The 19,415-nt window shown below is 33.9% G+C and overlaps 1 protein-coding gene across 1 annotated transcript in view; it reads left to right on the top strand.

The window, feature by feature from the left end:
• Positions 1–18,416, top strand: part of LOC145296720 (protein DD3-3-like) — a 230,433-nt gene extending 212,017 nt beyond the window's left edge. The window contains exons 12-14 of the mRNA XM_080142714.1: positions 6,441–6,654; positions 12,384–12,501; positions 17,164–18,416. Coding sequence (XP_079998840.1) covers positions 6,441–6,654; positions 12,384–12,501; positions 17,164–17,520 — 689 coding nt within the window. The 3' untranslated portion in view covers positions 17,521–18,416. The remainder of the gene's footprint in view (positions 1–6,440; positions 6,655–12,383; positions 12,502–17,163) is intronic.
• The last annotated feature ends 999 nt before the right edge of the window (positions 18,417–19,415 follow it).

Below are 19,415 nucleotides of genomic sequence, written 5' to 3'. Positions count from 1 at the left end.
GCTGCCCAAGATCAAAGTTTGATGACCAAGCTTTTAAGAAAATGAGTATACACACACAAGTACACTTGTAGCCAACTCTTCATCTATAGGGAAAATAGAAATGGATTTAAAAGTCGTTAGTCATTTTCACCACCAACATGAAGCAGCTTGCATATGACCACATTAATATTGCGTGAAGTTGATTCTAGATTGAATTATATTTTATTGTTCTTACCAACGTGCTGCAACGATCCACCAAAAGCTGATGAACCAAAATCAAATATTGATTTTGCAGAGAAAAAAGTATTGATGACAAAAATCGAGAAAAAGACTGACTTTACTTTATATATTATATCCGATACAAAAGTATTGGACACAAAGAAATATAAATTTCTATTATGGCTAAAAATTAAAGTGACACACATAGCCGCATCATTCTACTGGCTAGCGAAGTTGAACAAGTAAAAGTATGGATATTTTGAACGATTATTTTTTTCTTTTAGTATTAAATCTTAGCACTATCGACCCAGAAAATATATCCTGAACATAACTAAAGTGAATTTTTTTTTAAATATCTGTAAATATTGTCACACATTTCCCATGATAAATATTTTGGTAAATGAAATCTTTTTAAAACAAATTGGGGTTCAACATCCAAGCCACAAGATAAATGTGATATTTGTGTGAGTGTCTAGTGAATGTGGGTGTGGGTTCTAATCTCACTTCTTACACCATGTGATGTTATGGGGTCCATTGGATAGGATGGCCGCGATAATGAGTGAATAAGATGAGAGATAGGTGAACACATGCTTTATTTATGAGATGCCATTGCAAGAAAATCAATAATAACTAAGGGCAATAATTCTTCTCAACTTCAGAGTTACAATAAGGGGGCATAACTACCACAACAGTAAGCTCAATAGGTTTTGACAAAATTGGATGATCATCGACCCTCCTCCTCCACCAAAAAAAAAAAAATGTAAAGGATTAACTTCATAATTATTGTTTTTTTGGTGCTTATTCAGATTGGCACTTATGGCGGTAATTAAAAGTAAAAAAAAATACAGGAAAGTCTGTATAATGTATGTCACAGAACGAAGATGAATTATTCCAAAAATTACGTAATTTGATCAAGTACTTTTTTATTATTCCATAAAATCAAATTTTATGGCTCAGTGAGTCGTAGTGTTTTCATCAGCCATAATTAGATCCGATGAAATAGGGTGGGATAACTGAAATCGAAGTTGAGAGGTCCAAAATAAGCCTCATGTTCAATGCAGTTTTGTAGTAAATTTGCTAAAAATCATAAATTTTAATTTTCTTAGTTTTACTTGATCGATTTACGTAATTTTTGGAATATGACATTATCGTTCTATAACGAGTACATACATTATACAAGTACTATTTTTTTTTTTTTAATATCTTGTGAATGTTTTTTCTTTTTTTCTTGAATAAAATAACAAAAAGGGATGCTCTTTGATTACAGGGATAAAATGCTAAGAGCATGTTTAGCTTTATGAGGAAGAAATTATATGAAATTGTAGTTCAGATACACATAATTAATTTAATCTGTAGTGAAACTTCGACAGACGTTTCGGAGACGCATACAAAATAAAAAATTCAAAGTCACAAACACTAAACTCTTATCCAAAGACGTGGGTGTAGGGATGCAATTGGATTTTCTCAGAAGATCAACTCTGGATTTAAATTTTGGATTTTTATTTTAGGGAGATTTTCCAATATTTCAACAAGTTTCTCCAGATTTCCAACACTCTTCTAGTCTTTTTCGATAACCAACGCAAATCACTTTGCATTATCACAACAGCCATTTACAACTAATTTCTCATTGATTGTTGAAGTTTTCTGGAATTTGAGTGGCAATAAGATTCTCCAAGGTTCCAGTGCTCTACACACTTTTCCTCTTTGGACTTTTCATCCTTCTTGATCTTTCATGACAGTTTTGCGTCAACTAGACTAGTCTTATGAGAGTTAGGGTTAGGATTAATGTTCTTTGGAGTAATCCCATATTCTTTAACCTAAGGCACGTCCAGATACCATTCCCCACTAGCTAAATTATGGCTATTATATTATGCTCGGAACACTACAATTCCTTGACTTATTGGCTATTGACACAACTCGTTTACACAGCCAGTAGTGTTGAGATTATTAATTGGAATCGGAATCGAAAAGATCAGAAGTTTTTAGGGTATTGGAATCAGAAAAATTTGTGCATATTTTCCAATTCCAAAAAAATGATTCTTTTAATTGTTTTTGTTTAAAAACTTGATTTACCATTGCTGGTATTAATGGTCAGTGATAAATATTTATTGATTTTAAATTACCAGTTAAACTTTAATCTATAGATCACCCGCCCACAAGTGCATTTTTATGTTTGCAAAAAATATGTGCATATATTACATGGGTTTTATGGTAATCCAAAAATTAACAACTCTATAGTAAAACATTTAGAGATTTTAAAAGAATCAGAATCAGTAATTGTAGCGGAATCAGAAATTTAGAACAGATTAAGTAATTACATCAGAATCTGGAAAAATTTTGAAATCGTCCTATCACTAATAGCCTTGATCATCACAATAATCCAAAGTAATAAAGAAAAAGAAACAATGAATTATTGGAATATTCTATTATAAACAAAAGGGAATAACACCATAGGTAGTAATAATATTTAATTTTTAGCTAGAGAAGGAGAGAGATAGAAGGAAATTAAGCATGCAGAAAGCAACTAATTTTAGATTTTGTCTTTTTATTTTTATTTTTTGGTGTGTGTCCAGAACTCCCTCACTCCACCCACCTCCATATGAAAAAACGAAAATAAAGAAAAATCTGTATGATGTATGTATCTATTATGGGAAGAAAATATTGTACTGCAAAAATCACGTAAGGGAATCAAGTATTTTTATTTTTAAATAAGAAAATCAAATTTTATGTCCAAATGATGAATAAAGATCTTGTGACGCTATATTGAAAAGCGTAAGAGAGATAATCCAAACTTTTGCAAGATTTTTGTTTTTGTTGTTGTATTTCATAAATACATTATTCAAAATGATTAAAACTTTTGTGATGTATGTATGTATGTATGTATGTATGTATGTTCCTGTTAAGGCAACCCCTCTGGGTGAAGCAAATCTCTGATTTAAAAAAAATAAAAATAAAAAAATAAAGCGGGAGACCAGTACCCGCATTAAGCTGGTCTGCAGTTTGATTTGTTGCTGGCTATCTTGCTCATGCTTGTTGCTGGATCTCAACATTTTGAACCGAGAGAGAGACTTAGCTGTCGTACAAAGCTAAAACTCTGTAACATCATCTTTGTATAGATACTTCCTCAGGCATTTGTCTATAAAAATTGTCCGTGGCGATGGAAAAAGTGTCACGTGTGTAGCCCTGAAATACTGGAAGCATGTAATAATTGATCTACCATCATTCTATATATGCAAATGTGTGTGTATGTATGTATGTATGTATGTATGTATGTATGTATGTATGTTAATATATGTACTAGTGTATGTATGTGTATGTATACCTATTTGTATATGTATGTATATATGTATGTGTGTATATATTTTTATTTATTTATTTTTTGTGTATATATGTTTATGTGTGTTTGTATGTATATACGTATATATATTTGTGTGTATGTATGTATATGTATGTATATATGCATATATATGCATGCGTATAGGTGCATATATATGTATGTGTAGGTATATGTAGGTAACCTTATGTGTATGTATGTATATGTGCATACATATGTACGTATGTGTATGTATATGTGTGTATGTATTTGTATATGATGGTATATATGTGTGTGCATGTGTGTATGTATATGTGTGTGTGTGTGTGTGTGTGTGTGTGTGTGTGTGTGTGTGTGTGTGTGTGTGTGTGTGTGTGTGTGTGTGTGCCAGGGACCGTCTTCAGTGTCGTGTCTGCTTGAGCGTGTGAATTCGCTGGCAGGACTGGAAAAAGGAGGGAAAAGGGGGAAAAAAAAGGAAGGTTATCTTCAGCCTCATGGACTTTCAGTGACTGAGTGAGTGGCACTCATCTGACAAGACGTTGCAATCATCATGTATGTCACATTTACTTCAATATGTGCAAATCTGCGTCGGGAGTGCAGAGTCATCTGAGATGGCATGGACAACGAGATTGGGAGAACTCAATGTGACGGCGATCATCTGGCAAGATGCAGCAATTATCATTATGTATGTATGTATGCATGTATGTAAATACTGCGGTAGAGTTTCAGAAAGAACAACATAAATGTACGATATCAGACGAGAATATTTTCTTAAAATAACGTAATAAATTTAAAAGGAACATTTTCGGAAAGACAACATTATTCAAAATAGTTCAAACTTTTGTGATATATTTGTTAGTCCTTTTGCAGTTTACAGGCCATGATATTTTTTAGATTGGAGTGTTTATAGTATCTTTGGTCATTTAAATTATTAAATTACTAAAAGTCATCATTGGTTATGTCCCTCTTAAAAAAGCTTTTCAGAAATAGTGTTCAGAATAAGCCTTGCATATCTTCGTAATACCAACAAATTCCCATTATTTGCTTAAAAATTATTTTCTTATTTAAAAATAACACTACTTGATCAATTTATGTGATTTTTGGTGTACAATATTTTCTTTTCATCATGGGTACATACTAGTGTTGAGACGAATCGGATTTGGAAATCAGAAAAATCAGAGAAAATTGTGCCGATTTTCCGATGCCAAAAACGATTCTTTTAATTTTCTTTTTTATTTGATTTTGCTTAAAACAAAATATTCTGCTGCTGCTGCTGCTGCTGCTGCTGCTGCTGCTACTGCTGGTATTAATGATAAAATAATAAATATTTATTGATTTTTAAACCAAGAGTAAAACTAAAATTCATTGATCATTCCCCACAAGTGAATTTTTATGCTTGAGAAAATATTTGCACATTTGAAGCTTTGAATGTCATAACTCAGTAAGCGCCATCACGGCAAAATATCAGGAAATCATTTTATTCCCCATAGCCACCTTTAACACATACAAGAATAGTTATGATTGGATTCAGACCGGAACATGGGTAGAAATCAACTAATGCACAGTATACCCACCAAATCTAACTTCAACAGTGTTTTTCTCTATTCTTTTTCTTTTTACACGGTGGTCACCACTTATCAAGGCCCTGAAGCCACTCAGGGATAAGGTTTATTGCAAGTACAGTACGTTAGTGTGGAGATTTATTAAAGTGTTTACTTGAGGTGGCGGTTCATTAGGAATTTGTTTACGTTGGACTTGAAGACATCCAGGTTGTAGTCAGGTGGGAAGCAGGCAGACGGAACAGAGTTTTGTTTGTGGCGCTTACCGAGTTATGGCATTCAGTGCCTCATTTAATATGTGTTTTTACGGTGATCTCGAAAAAATAATAAGTTTATAGTTAAATATTTAGACATTTATAAAGAATAGGAATTAGTAATTTTATCAGAATCAAAAATTTAGTACGGATTCGGTAATTGTGTTGGAATTGGGGAAAATACTGGAATCTTCCCATCACTAGTATGTGCGCCATACATATTGTTCTTTATTTTTGTTTTTTCATAGAATTGAAGTTCTAGGGAGCACTTTTTGTACTGGCTTTGCAAACTCATTTTTTTTTTTCTGATTCAAGCAATCTTATCCGTTTCCAATGAGTGACAGTATTTCTAGTTTAATTATAAAACTACAAAACATTTAGATAAGAAAATTATTTAAACATTGCAAAATTCTAATGTGCTCATCTATCTATATAAATAAAACAGTTGGTGTGTGTGTGTGTGTGTGTGTGTGTGTGTGTGTGTGTGTGTGTGTGTGTGTGTGTAAATATTTATCCGGTAAACTTTTAAACTACTGGTTACATAACATTGAAATTAACAGCAAATAGTAATCATACAAGGATAGTTGATAACGAGTAAAAATCTTTGTTTGGATGGATGAATAACTCGTACAGAAGTCGGCAAGTTGAAATGCAAAATGTTCAAACATTTCAACTTGCTAACATTTCTACTAGTTTGCACATGCGTAAACTAATCAGAGCTAAAAGTGGTTTAATTTTATCAGTTTTTTTTATTTTTTTTTATTTTTTTATCCGTCTGTTGGTTTAGTCCAAACGATAACGAACAAGGCTAGAGATTTAAATGAGGGAACACGGCTGTAGAACTAATTGTTTTGGTTTCAATTCTAGCTAATGGCGCCCAAGTTATTTTTTTATTACCTTTAAAATCAGTACTATATATTAAGTATAATATTCTCTAGAAGATTGACTATGTAATGATAAAAACAAAATCTTCATGCATTAAAATATATTGAGCATACTTTACGACCAGGCAAGGTCGGGTACCCCTTGCTAGTTTTGCATAAAAATTTACAATTGGAAATAAGTAAGCTTTTCCATATGAACTTATATATAACATTTATTTTTGTTTTTCTCCAGGAAATAAAAATAAACCTGACCCACTCTTGAACCAGGCCGGTACTTATTTTGATCTCCAGCCAAGAAAAATCACCAAGATTGGCGTTTATCACTACCTGTGTACGAGAAACAATAACTTTTCGAATCGAAATCAAAAAGGGAAAATTGTTGTCAGTAAGTTTCCAGTTCAGTACAAAAACATTGGCCAAATGGGAGGATCTCTCCAAATCAAAGAGTAAGTTTTTTTGTTTTTTTTTTTAAATTAAGCTTTGTTTTGATGGGGTTACATACAAGACATTTTAGCCCTTTAAAAACGTGCAAAAGTTAATTAATGTCAAATTGATGATTGAGTGTAGTTAAATTTGTGCTTATTTTTGCATTAAATACTAATCATAATCAACCATTGTATATTTTGATTTTGAAATCCTTTGAGATGAGGTTTCATAATTTGTGTATTCATTCTTTTGCAGACTGTTGTCCTCATCTTCGTAGTTGTTGTTTCACCGACTCATCCTCTGGCCTTCTTCAGGTGATGAACCATGATAGGAATGCTGAGTTTTGTAACGGTATCCTCAGTAATTACTGTTTTCCATAGTTGTTATTGTCTCACCAGGTTTGGGCCACCCAAATCTCTGGCCTGCTTGGGTAAGATTGAAACTGCTATCTTCAATTAATGTTTACCTGGAACTGTACAGACTCAACGCCTCTATCCACTGCATCATGGGCCCCAAAAGAAGTATGGAAGGTAGTAATTACCGAGGATACAAAACTCGGCATTCCTGAAGAAGGCCAGAGGATGAGTTAGTCGAAATGTAGTGAAACAGCAACCATGAAAGTGAGGACAGCAATCCACAAAAGAATGATTACACAAGTAGCTTTTGTGTTTGATATTCTAATTTTTGTGACCTTAAACAGTAGTATAACAGTATAATAAGACAACAAGGAGGTAGTTTACAAGTGTCTTTATTTACAGAAAATACAGAAGTAATGTGCCAAAATCGACTGTTACCACCATTATCACTATTCATGGTGTCAGGGAAAGTCGATGTACTTACACAATAGGGTAGCTCACCATAACACTAATTCACCAAGATTAGAAACAAGTGTGTAGAGAACTTAAATGAATTCCCTGAGCATGTTGGATGTTGCTAAGTATCTCTGTACATCGTATTGACTATATACACATATAAAAAATAAAGCCAGTAAAAAAGGAGCCTTAGGTGGATAAAGACATTTCATTTATTAATAGTTTGCCTATGACAAACTAATAACACAGTAACTGTAACATTAAACATTGTTCCCATGCAATAAATGCACGTTATTCATGTAAAAATAATATATATAGATATATATTGGTTACCTACATATATTATCATAACATCGGCCAAATAGGATAATCTCTCCAAATAAAATAATAAGTATTTCTTATATTTTATATTCTAATTAGTTTAAAAATAACACTTGGTTTGGTTTAGTGAGTTATACAGATCAGCTGGTAGCAACACACATAGTTCCTCTATAGCTCATTCCTTAACACAGTATTGTTCCCGACCTGCCTCTCAAATTGTGGAGATCAGCAAGTACTACTTTGAGATTTATTCTGAACTACAGTACCCGAGAATTTGTGTCAAATGGCAATAGTCTACTCAGGAACGTTGATTACCTTGTGCTATTGGTTGAAATCAACCTAAGTTCTCAACCCCAAGCTGAGGAGCTGTTGCTAAAAATGAAAAGATACTTCAAAAAGGATGATTGGAAAGCCATTAGAGAACACAACAGAGATATCCTATAGGCTAATATATTTTCTCTTCCCGCTGAACTGTGTGCCAATGAGACAACTGAATGGTGTAAAGCAAGCATTGAAGTACGTGGGAGTACTATAGCAAGTTCCACTCTCCCCCAATGGTTATACATACATATGTATGTATACATGTATACGTATGTATGTATGTATGTATGTATGTATGTATGTATGTCTCGTTGCGAATATGTATATATGAGTCTATAAACGCTTAACGTTTTATTCTTCATCATAGAGATGGTTCTTTTTTTTCTCTGTATATTTTTTCTTTCTCTCTCTATTTCTTTTTTGTTAAACTTTCCCCTCCCTAACCTTCAACTTTTTCTGACACGCGACTTGTTGTGTCAACGAACACATTTGCAAACCTTTTTTTTTTCGACACTCAAAAATTAGCTTATAAAAGACTAGTTTAACTCCCCCCACCCACTAACAGAATCTACTGTTCTGGTAAAATACGACCCATTTTAATCATTCCAAATTTATATTGTCTATAAATCCAGCTTTTTTAACAATTTTCCAAAAAGGTTGAAATGCGATTTCTCTATTTTTATCCTTTTTTAGAGAGCTCACAACTTTTATAGTTTTTTTTTGTTTTTGTTTTTTTGAAGAGCTCAGTTTTTTTCTCTTTTTTTCTATCGCGTCGAATAGTTGCCTGACGAAGTCTCATGGACTGAAACAGATGGCTGTTTGTAACGACCAAATGTAACTATTTACCCTCGAATAAATATATATATATATTTTAAAGCCAAAAACAATGCGGAGGAAGACCGGAAAAGATGAAGTAAAAAGAAAAACAAACAGATGTAGACGAATATGGCTGAATAGAGGAGTGTCTAACCTTTATTTGACTATCATTCTTCACTTCAATGTATAATTATTTATTACCAAGTTGCTGGTATGTCCGGTGTATGTAAAGTCCGTGGGTGGTGTGGAACTTTGATTAATTTCGAGAGAAAGGTACCTCTCTTTTTCAAAATAGAAGACAAAAGTGGATTCAAGATGGCACTACATATCTTAATAAAAATATATATATATATATATATATATATATATATATATATATATATATATATATATATATATATATATATATATATATATATATATATAAGCGCTTATACACGTAACATAGACAGAGGATCATAGCTATCATATTATAACTGAGTATTATCACCTTCTCAATACACGAATACAGATACATAAAAGGTAAAACAAAATAAAAACATTTAAAAAAAACAACTAAAAACAGAACACAATAAATAAATCAATAAATAAATAAAAACTTCAACAACAGCACGGGACAAACGAGAAAAAAAAAACAGTAACAACAATAATAATAAATTATGCAATATTATATAAAATAAAATATAAAAAATACATATATATATAAATATATAACCAAAGCTTACAACAGAAATAATATAATAAATATATAAGTAAAATAAAATATTTTTGCAGGAACGCCACGCTCTCTCTGCCATCTTGAATCCACTTTTGTCTTCTATTTTGAAAAAGAGAGGTACCTTTCTCTCGAAATTAATCAAAGTTCCACACCACCCACGGACTTTACATACACCGGACATACCAGCAACTTGGTTATAAATAATTATACATTGAAGTGAAGAATGATAGTCAAATAAAGGTTAGACACTCCTCTATTCAGCCATACTCGTCTATATCTGTTTGTTTTTCTTTTTTACTTCATCTTTTCCGCTCTTCCTCCGTATTGTTTTTGGCTTTAAAAAATATATATATTTCTTTACCAACAATGCTTCAAGCAAACTACTACCTAATCTTATATATATATATATATATATATATATATATATATATATATATATATATATATATATATATATATATATACACACACACTTAATTCTAAGATGGCAGCCGAGATAAACATGCAATGCTGAATCGTCTATGGAATTCCTTGTCATGCATAATTCTTTCTAAGTAAAAAAATGTCTATTTGTCTAAAGTGTATGCTCATGAAAAAATTCGATATTAGCATAATAATAATTCAATCGTTTCTGCATAACGAAACAGATCTGTATAAAAATGTGCCGAAATTTTTAAATGCTGAAAGAATTTGGTACAAAACACAAATGTTTGGAGTTTTTGGAGCTTGGAATGTGGCTATAATTATTATAGGTATATATATATATATATATATATATATATATATATATATATATATATATATATATATATATATATATGTTGTTATGCTTCTTTCTTGAGCTTCTTATATTTTGATAAGTCTTTCTATATAAAGAATGTATCCATTTTCTTTAAACCCGCGTGTGTGTGTGTGTGTGTGTGTGTGTGTGTAAGAGAGAGAGAGAGAGAGAGAGAGAGAGAGAGAGAGAGAGAGAGAGAGAGAAATATGCTCTTAGTTTAGTAGATACAGACTGACATGTTAAATTTGCTGCAACTGCTTCTCCTTGTCATAAAGACTGATCGGCTTAACGCTTCTTCTCATGAAACGCTTCACTGAACGATTGTTTGAAATCTATTGAACACAACAGAATAATTGCGAATGCAGGTCATGACATCGGTTAATGCTGGCGGTGGCGGTGTATGGGTCAAATCGAATAAGGCAAAGGGGGAAGGGGGTAAGTAACGGGATGATGTATTGTTTGCGTTTGTACTTAACGCCATCAGTTCTTTTTGGGGGGAGGGGGTTGTACCTGTTCGATGCTGAGAGACAGACAAGGTGGAATGTGAAAGAGGAGGGGGTAATCATTAAAAGAAAGGCTTTGTCCACTCTTTTACCACAACCTATATGTTTATAACTACACACGCACATATTATGTCTAACTATATAAGCCCTTTTCTTGTGGTGGCCACTATCGTTAATGAAACGGCCTACTGTTTGTAAATAAATAAATAGAGCACTGTCTGGTGGCAGTCAATGCTTATAGAAATACATTGAAATATCATTTATCAACGTTGGCCATTCTATGGTCAGCTGATCAGAACTGCTGACTATTAACTAGATGGTTATAGATTCGATTCCTAAAGAGCTATAATATGATGGAACAATCTGTCTGTGGAGGATTATATATATGTGTGTGTGTATATATATATATATATATATATATATATATATATATATATATATATATATATATATATATATATACGCACACATTGCAATTAAGCTACACAGAATATTATGCAATTCATTCTCGTGAATGAAATGCGAAATATTCTGTGTAGCTTAATTGCCATATATATTTTTATAACTTACTACCTTGCTCTACCTATGTATTGAGCACTGTCGAAGTAAATACTAAAAATTTATGCATAACATTATATTTTCATATATTAATTTATGAAGGTTAGTTCATCAGGAGAGAATATTTACTGTTTCGGGGACCAACCTCTCAACTGCTTTTTATGCATGTGAGACCAATATTATCATAATTGCAAATAAAGGAATTGTTCAAATCAATAATTTAATTCACACATATTGGCTTTTCACTCAAAATTTCAAAGCAAATCATTATCTAACTTTTTTTGTGTATAAAAGTTCACGTTGTACAGTGTTGAAGATATGTTTTTTTTTTCCTCTCTAGTTTAAAGTCTTCATATTCAAATCGAAAGAAAACACATTACAAATTCAACATATAAGTCTGAGCTCCAATCTATGGCTCCACCCCACTTTGCCAAACTTTCACAAACAACACTCGTCTAGCTGAAAACACTATCAATAATTACCTCCACTTTTTATCCGTGCTTAAACCTAAACGTAGATTCCATGAACAAAGCTGCACACCTGTGAAACTCTCTTCTGTTTTCCTGCTTTCCAGCTGACTATAATATGGTCGTCTTCAAGTCTAACGTAAACAAGTTCTTGATGAGCCGTTCTACTTAAGTAATCCAATTTTCCAAATTTACACTAATAACGATTCCTATGATATTGTCCCATTGACTACTGTACACTCTTTAACCGTTATCCTTGAGTGGCCTCTGGGCCATGATAAATGGTGACTCCTATGTAGTAAAAAAAAAACATATACATAATTAATAGTATTTATTCATATTGGGACCTTTTTTTCATGTATTCTTTTTCCCCTTCATTTCATTTTTTTCTTTCACGTACATCAAAATTTATTTCCATTCTGTGAATATTTTTCTTTGCTTCTTTGTCTCAGAAAAGCTGAATTAAAAGTTGCCCCTCATGTTTTTGACAAACTGGTTATACTACAGTTGGAATTTTGGTCCAGGGAGAAGGGAAAAGCACACTTGAAGGAAATTGGTAAAAGTCTCCCAGTAAGTAATTAAAACATATACAAAGTGGAACGATAAAATTGTCACCCTAGAAAAGAAGACATGATTCCATTTCCGTTTGATGAAAACCGTTTTTCTTTTCTTTTTTTTTTTGTTGCAAACCATCTACAAGTTGGCCAGTTGTGTACAAATCCCAAGAGCCATAAGAGCCTTCTATCATGTCTGAAAGTGACACAATGTTCAACGAGCGAAATTGGAGATGCGCTACTATACAACTCATGCTCTCTACCGATCCAAGTTATGGACAACAGGACCATTGCCAGCACCCTCAAAATGTAAATCCGGACAGTTCAACGTTTGAGGGCACAGCTCAATAAAGTTTCCGGCCACAGTTATGGTCTTTGGTGTAGTTTTAAGTGAGGGCCACATTTGCCACTTCAGATCTTCAAAGTCGGCTTGAAAGTCAACACCAAACTGTACCTGGATGTGCTGAAGAGTGTGGTGATCCCCTGATGCAATCAGGTGGCCGCTGGCAGACCCTGGGTATGATAGCAGGACTCAACGTCAGCCCACAAGTCCAAAGAGATCCAGGTTTGGCTTCAGAACGAGTGCTACGACTTTGTACCTTTCTCTGACTGCCCCCCCCTCCATCCTCTGTCCCCGTCCTGAACCCACTGGACTACTTCATTTGGTCATACGTTGAGAACATCATCAACATGACCTCCCACAACATCAAAACCAGCATGATCGCTGTCATCCACTGAGTATTCACCAAGCTCCTTTGTGGAAAAGGCATGTTTTCAGTTCCAGACCCGTATCAAGGCGATGATTAAGGCTGAAGGCAGCTACATTGAATAGATGTCCACTCTACTACATAATTAAGTTTTCTGAATTGATTTTTTTCAATAAAAGTTCTAAAATAAAGCTGTAGTGTTGTTTTCTTTAGGGTGACACTTTTATTGTTCCACCTTGTATAAATGTATCTCTCTCTATATATATGTGTGTGTGTGTGTGTGTGTGTGTGTGTGGGCGTGCGTTTGGATTCTTAATCCAACAAGGGGATGTGATGTGTCTAGTGTGTTAGGTATAAGTTAGTGTTAAGTTCATGCTTGCATGCCTTCTCACTTCCAGCTAACACTGCTGGCTAACCTCGTGGTGAAAAGGGAGCAGCTATGCATGTCTTCCCTGCCAGTACATAGCCTATCAATCATCAAGACTCCTACAGTGCCTCCTTGTTGGCCACACACGGTAACTGGGTGCCTTGTAGGAGATCTCGGAGTAGTAGGGGACGCCAGAGGTAGTGTGTTATCGCCTGCCGATGTGTGGACATGCCCTGGCACACTACCAACCCCTACCCCACTGTCTTGTGGGTGCCCTTGGTTGGGTGAAGACTAGGGGAACCAACCCCAAAATCAAACATCACTGCCTTGTGGGCTTTATCACAGCAAAAGGCTATGAGATAGGAACTCTGACAAAAAATCTTACTGCTGCCTTGCAGTTTTTCTTAAAAGGCTATGGAACCTCATCCAGAAAGAAAAGGCACAGTAGCGGACACGATAGGGGACAGTTTACCTCACTGAGATTACGTTCGGCCAGAAGCTGTGGCTTCCCCTGCTGCCAGTCGTCATGGGTTCGCTCCACTGGACATGAACATTGGAGGTTCAGAGGGCGTTTATCTGATGCACAACAGCGTGTCTAGAGAGAGGAAATGGGTTGGGCATAACAAAAAGGGGGAATGGAGAAGGGGAGGAGAAATATAAAAAATAGAGAGACAGATAGAGAAGGAAAAAAATTGAAATTTTGATGGAAATATGTTACATGTTTTTCCCGTGCAACGCTGAGTATTCCTGCTAGTCTTTAATGGAGGAGGTAGGAAGAGGATGCTAAGGCATTGAACATGGGAACTTGCTGCTGAATGCTGCCGATATGTATTTGCAGACAATTCAGACTAGGCTTAAAATGTAATATCTGGTATATTCTTAGACCAGGAGAAATCCTTCTTGACTGAGGCAGTTTTTATTGCTGTCTCAATCCAGGGTTTACATGTTATCACATAAAAATGGTGTCTATATAGCAATGGGTACAAGTGAAAATCGCAATTCCAAATAAATTAATCGGAAAATTCTTACATATCAGGCAGAAATTAGGAAAAATTATTGAGTAGAATTTTAATCGATATATATAAAAGGTAAAGGTGGTGCACATATGTTTGTATGTCTAGCAAAGGCTTTTTTTCGCAGGGGTTCTCCAGGGGGGTTACTATGTCTTAGAACTTTTTAGATACTCCCTAGATAATAATATCTATGATTTGCGAAGGGACATTGTTTCTATATTTATTTTGATCGACTTTTATAAAATTTGCGCTATTCCGTTCTGTCCTGTGTTTACTTTACTGTATAAATAAAGTGAAACTAATGGAGCAAAGTTAATTTCTTGGCTTTCCTGCCGGGGATGTCCAGAAAGTAATATCAGGTTTGATCAATGCGATGAAAACCGTCACATCAGACAATTGCTATTCATTTGGACACACCTCTCTTTTTATGGGGAGCTGGTTTCCCCCCAACATTTTGGGGAAACAAAACACTGTCTCGCAGCCAAAGTTAATTGCGGGATTTCATTTCTGCTATGGTGTGATGTTTGACCTCACAAATTTACGCACCTGTCACATAACTTTTTAATCATTTAATTTCATCCACTCTCATTCGACTGCCTTTGTAGTGTCGAGGTAAGTCGTCTCGCTTTTTTTTTTTTTTTCAAAGATTCAGGGTCGAGCCTACCTGCTTATCAAAACTTCTTTTTTTTTTCTTTTACACTGACAAACATCTGGGCAACTCCAGGCACCCTCGCTGGTCTATTATAAAAAGAGCAGTTGTCCGTGTTTATGTGTGTTTGTATTGTATGTCCAGTTAAAGTAAAAAAAAAAAATACAAAACAAACACCTACAAAGTTGGTATATTTTTGATAAGTGTTGCCCTGAATAAATAATATCTAAAAAAATTCTCTAAGGGCCAACTGAGCTAAGTTTTGTCGATTTTTCTGTGTAAATATCTACTAATTTGAAAAGAAAATACTGCCTAATTCTACAAGGAATCTATTTTAAAAAGGAGGTGTGTGTGTGTGTGTGTGTGTGTGTGTGTGTGTGTGTGTGTGTGTGTGTGTGTGTGTGTGTGTGTGTGTGTGTGTGTCCGTCCGTCCAGTTAAAGAGAAAGAGGTTGGACAGATGAGAAAAAAGGGGAGTTAGGGAGAGAGAGGAGGACAGAGAGAAATATATAAAGAGGAAGAGAAACTAGGTAAAAGTTTTAATATACACTTTTGTCCTGGGCAACTGTACCATGCTATTATATAAATCTCACCTGTCTGCTTAAATGTATGTATGCATGTATGTATGTATGTATGTATGTATGCATGTATGTATGTATGTATGCATGTATGCATGTATGTATGTATGTATGTATGCATGTATGCATGTATGTATGTATGTATGCATGTATGTATGTATGCATGCATGTATGTATGTATGTATTATGTATGCATGTATGCATGCATGTATGCATGTATGCATGTATGTATGTATGTATGCATGCATGTATGTATGTATGTATGTATGTATGCATGTATGCATGCATGTATGCATGTATGTATGTATGTATGTATGTATGCATGTATGTATGTATGTATGCATGTATGCATGTATGTATGCATGTATGCATGTATGTATGTATGTATGCATGTATGTATGTATGCATGTATGTATGCATGTATGTATGCATGTATGTATGTATGCATGTATGCATGTATGCATGTATGTATGTATGTATGTATGCATGTATGCATGTATGTATGCATGTATGTATGTATGTATGTATGCATGTATGTATGCATGTATGCATGTATGTATGTATGCATGTATGTATGCATGTATGCATGTATGTATGTCTGCCTAAAACTTTCGACAGAAGCAATTGGTTTTTACGAGATCAGTATTGTTTTGAAGCTGACCCTTTGGATGACTAATATCGAAAAATTGGCTAAAAATATTAATTCCTTCACCCTCAATTGGGCACTTTTCTACAAGGAGGGGTTGCTTTTTTGGCGGATATTTTCGAAAGTCATCCCCTCTTTTTGATTGACTAGCCTTAATTTAAACCTTTGCCACTTCCGGTTTGGCAATGGACACAATAGCAAAGATGTCACTTTTTTTTTTTTTTTCATGTTCTTTTTCTTCTTCGCGGTACAGGTTCAAGCCTGCCTTCCTACTATCACTTTTTTTTCTTCTTTTTTTTTTTTTTTTTGCTCAACAACACACATCTCCAAACACCCGGGCAACGCCGAACACCCAGGCTAGTTAAAAGTAAAAGCAAGTTTTATTATAGTTTGCCAATAAGAATGGAAATCCTGTAAATCAAAGGGAGATAAGTCGGTCTGTCATTTAACCAAGTAATAATGAATGGCAGAATCAGCAAAATATGAAAACTGATTTCTATTTTTAATTAAAATTCTACTCCATAATTTTCCCTAATACTTATTTTTGTATGATAATTATACATAAGTATAGCAAAGAGTTTTTACTTGGAATGTGAGTTCACTAGTGCCAATGCTATACATGCACTAGCAAAAATTTAGACCCTCATTTTTATTTTACGGCTAAAAATAATCCTGAATTATACAAATTTAAGCAACATGTTTCCAATTTCTTTCTTGTAGGAAAATGACGGCATCAGCAGTGATTTCTTTCTTCTCCGACCAGAAGAAGGATTTTGCGGAGATAAAAAAGTGAGGTTTTCATTCAGCCTCCTTGATTCCAGCACGGGGACCATTTCTGTATACCGATCCGAAGCCAATGTTGGTGGAGTCTGGCAAAAAGTTCCAGCGACAATTGAAAACGGCAAGGCTATTATGATGGTGAATCGGGGAGGCTTGTACGTTGTTACCCACAACAAAAGTGACAGCTCTCTTCTCGGGGGAGTAATTGCTGGAATTTTTCTGATTGTCGTGGTTATCGCTGCATTTTTGGCTCGGTCAAAAATTAAAAATCTTTGCTATAAATTTGGATTTCTTTAAGGAGTTGGGGTGGAGAGTGTTAGTGTGAATTTCTTGTGTGTGTGTGTGTGTGTGTGTGTGTGTGTGTGTGTGTGTGTGTGTGTGTGTGTGTGTGTGTGTGTGTGTGTGTGTGTGTGTGCGCGCTGTCTTTCTTTGTTTTTGTTTTTTTATTTTTACTTGGAAGACTCACATGACATATTTATCTCCCTCTTGAAAAAAAGGTTAATGGATTTTTTCTTCATTCTTCAGAATACAATCGATTAAACACCCAAATTTTCATTGTAAAAAGTTTTGGTTCTTGTCCAGATATTCCCTATATTAAAAAATAAGGAAAAATCTCTATGATGTATATACCCATGACAAAATAAAAATATCATATTCCAAAAATCACATAAATTAACCAAGTAGTTTTATTTTTAAATTAAAAAATCAAATTTTATGAGTAACAGAAGAGCGTCTGCCTTGTCTGCTATTTTGAAAACAATTGAAAAAGCAAACAAAAGAAATAACTCAATAAGTCAAACTTGTGAGATTTACGTTGTAATGCCTAAGAATTCTGATTAATCACTTAAAAATGATTTCCTGTATAAAAATAAAACTACTTGAGCAATTTATATGACATTTTGGAATACATTTTCCTTTCATCACGGGTATGTACATCGTACCGCTTTTTCTTTATTGTTGTTTTTTGATATATGGGGAATTCTGGACATATAAAATTGATTATTGGTATGAACTTTTGATATTCGTTTGCAAACATTTTTTTTAGAATCATCATTTGGGTGTTTAAAATTTCAGGGATTTTCTTTTCTGGTATGCATTCAAAATTTGTTATTTATTTTTTTCAAACTGGAATAATTTGGGTTATCTACTCCGACTGTTGACAAAGACAGAAAAATAAACAGGCTGCTATTTTTTTTATTTTTTATTTTTTTTCTATTGGGTTATAATTTATAAAGGCCAGAAGCCACTCGAGGGTAAGGATTAATAAGATGGAAAAATGATTGCCAGTTGAATAATGAGGAACACTATAGGAGTACTAAAACTGACCAATGGCATGAACTAATTTGGATTATTTATGGAGTGCTTTATGACAAGTATTTGTTGACATTAGGTTTGAAGACGACTATGTTGTATTCTGGAGGGAAGAAGTCTCACGGTAATGTGTGTCCTTGCAAAAAAAAAAAGTCTGCATCCTTGTATGTCTGATGCTAAGCACTTTAAAGAAGAAGTTGTAGTAGGTAGAGGGGTTTTTCTATGAATGTCTTATGCGAAGAAAGCAAAGATTAGAGCTCAGTCGAGACATTTCCATGTAAATAATAATAAAGTGGAAAGAGAGCAGTAATGTCTCTTCTGTAAGAAATAAGTTGTAGATTGCAAAGTCAAGGTGGGAAAGAATATTACAAGTGACACCTTTTGAGAAGCTGAATTTTAGTATTAATATGATCATAAATAGGTTGGTAAGATTATTTGGTGATTATGCAGCATGAAGCACAGGTGAAAATTGCATTCCAAATAAAAGCTTTTTGATGATACTTATGTATCATGCAAAAAAATTATCCTCAGCATGACAGACTTATTCCCCCTTTCTTTACAGGATTGCCACTCTTATCAATGGCGAATTGGCAAAATATAATAAAACTGATTTTTTATCTTTAATTAAAATTGTATTCAATAATTTTACCTAATTTTTGATGTAGCAACTTATTTATTTTTAATGTGAACAAAATTCAGATCCCCAAAAAAAAGGCATCTTGGATGGGAACAAAAATAAAAATTTACTTATTTAGAAGGGTCTCTCCTCCTTTTTACCTGAAAACAGAAAAGATGAAGTATGGTATTAGAATAGATACTACACTTTGCTTCTAGACTTGGATTGTGAATTTTATTAAAGATTGCATAGGTGCAAATAAAAT

Source organism: Euprymna scolopes, chromosome 2 (genome assembly GCF_053919585.1).
Source record: "Euprymna scolopes isolate OS-2025 chromosome 2, ASM5391958v1, whole genome shotgun sequence".
In the NCBI taxonomy this organism is placed as follows: domain Eukaryota; kingdom Metazoa; phylum Mollusca; class Cephalopoda; order Sepiida; family Sepiolidae; genus Euprymna; species Euprymna scolopes.
Note: the sequence above shows the minus strand (reverse complement) of the source record. Positions and strands in the feature narration are given on the sequence as shown.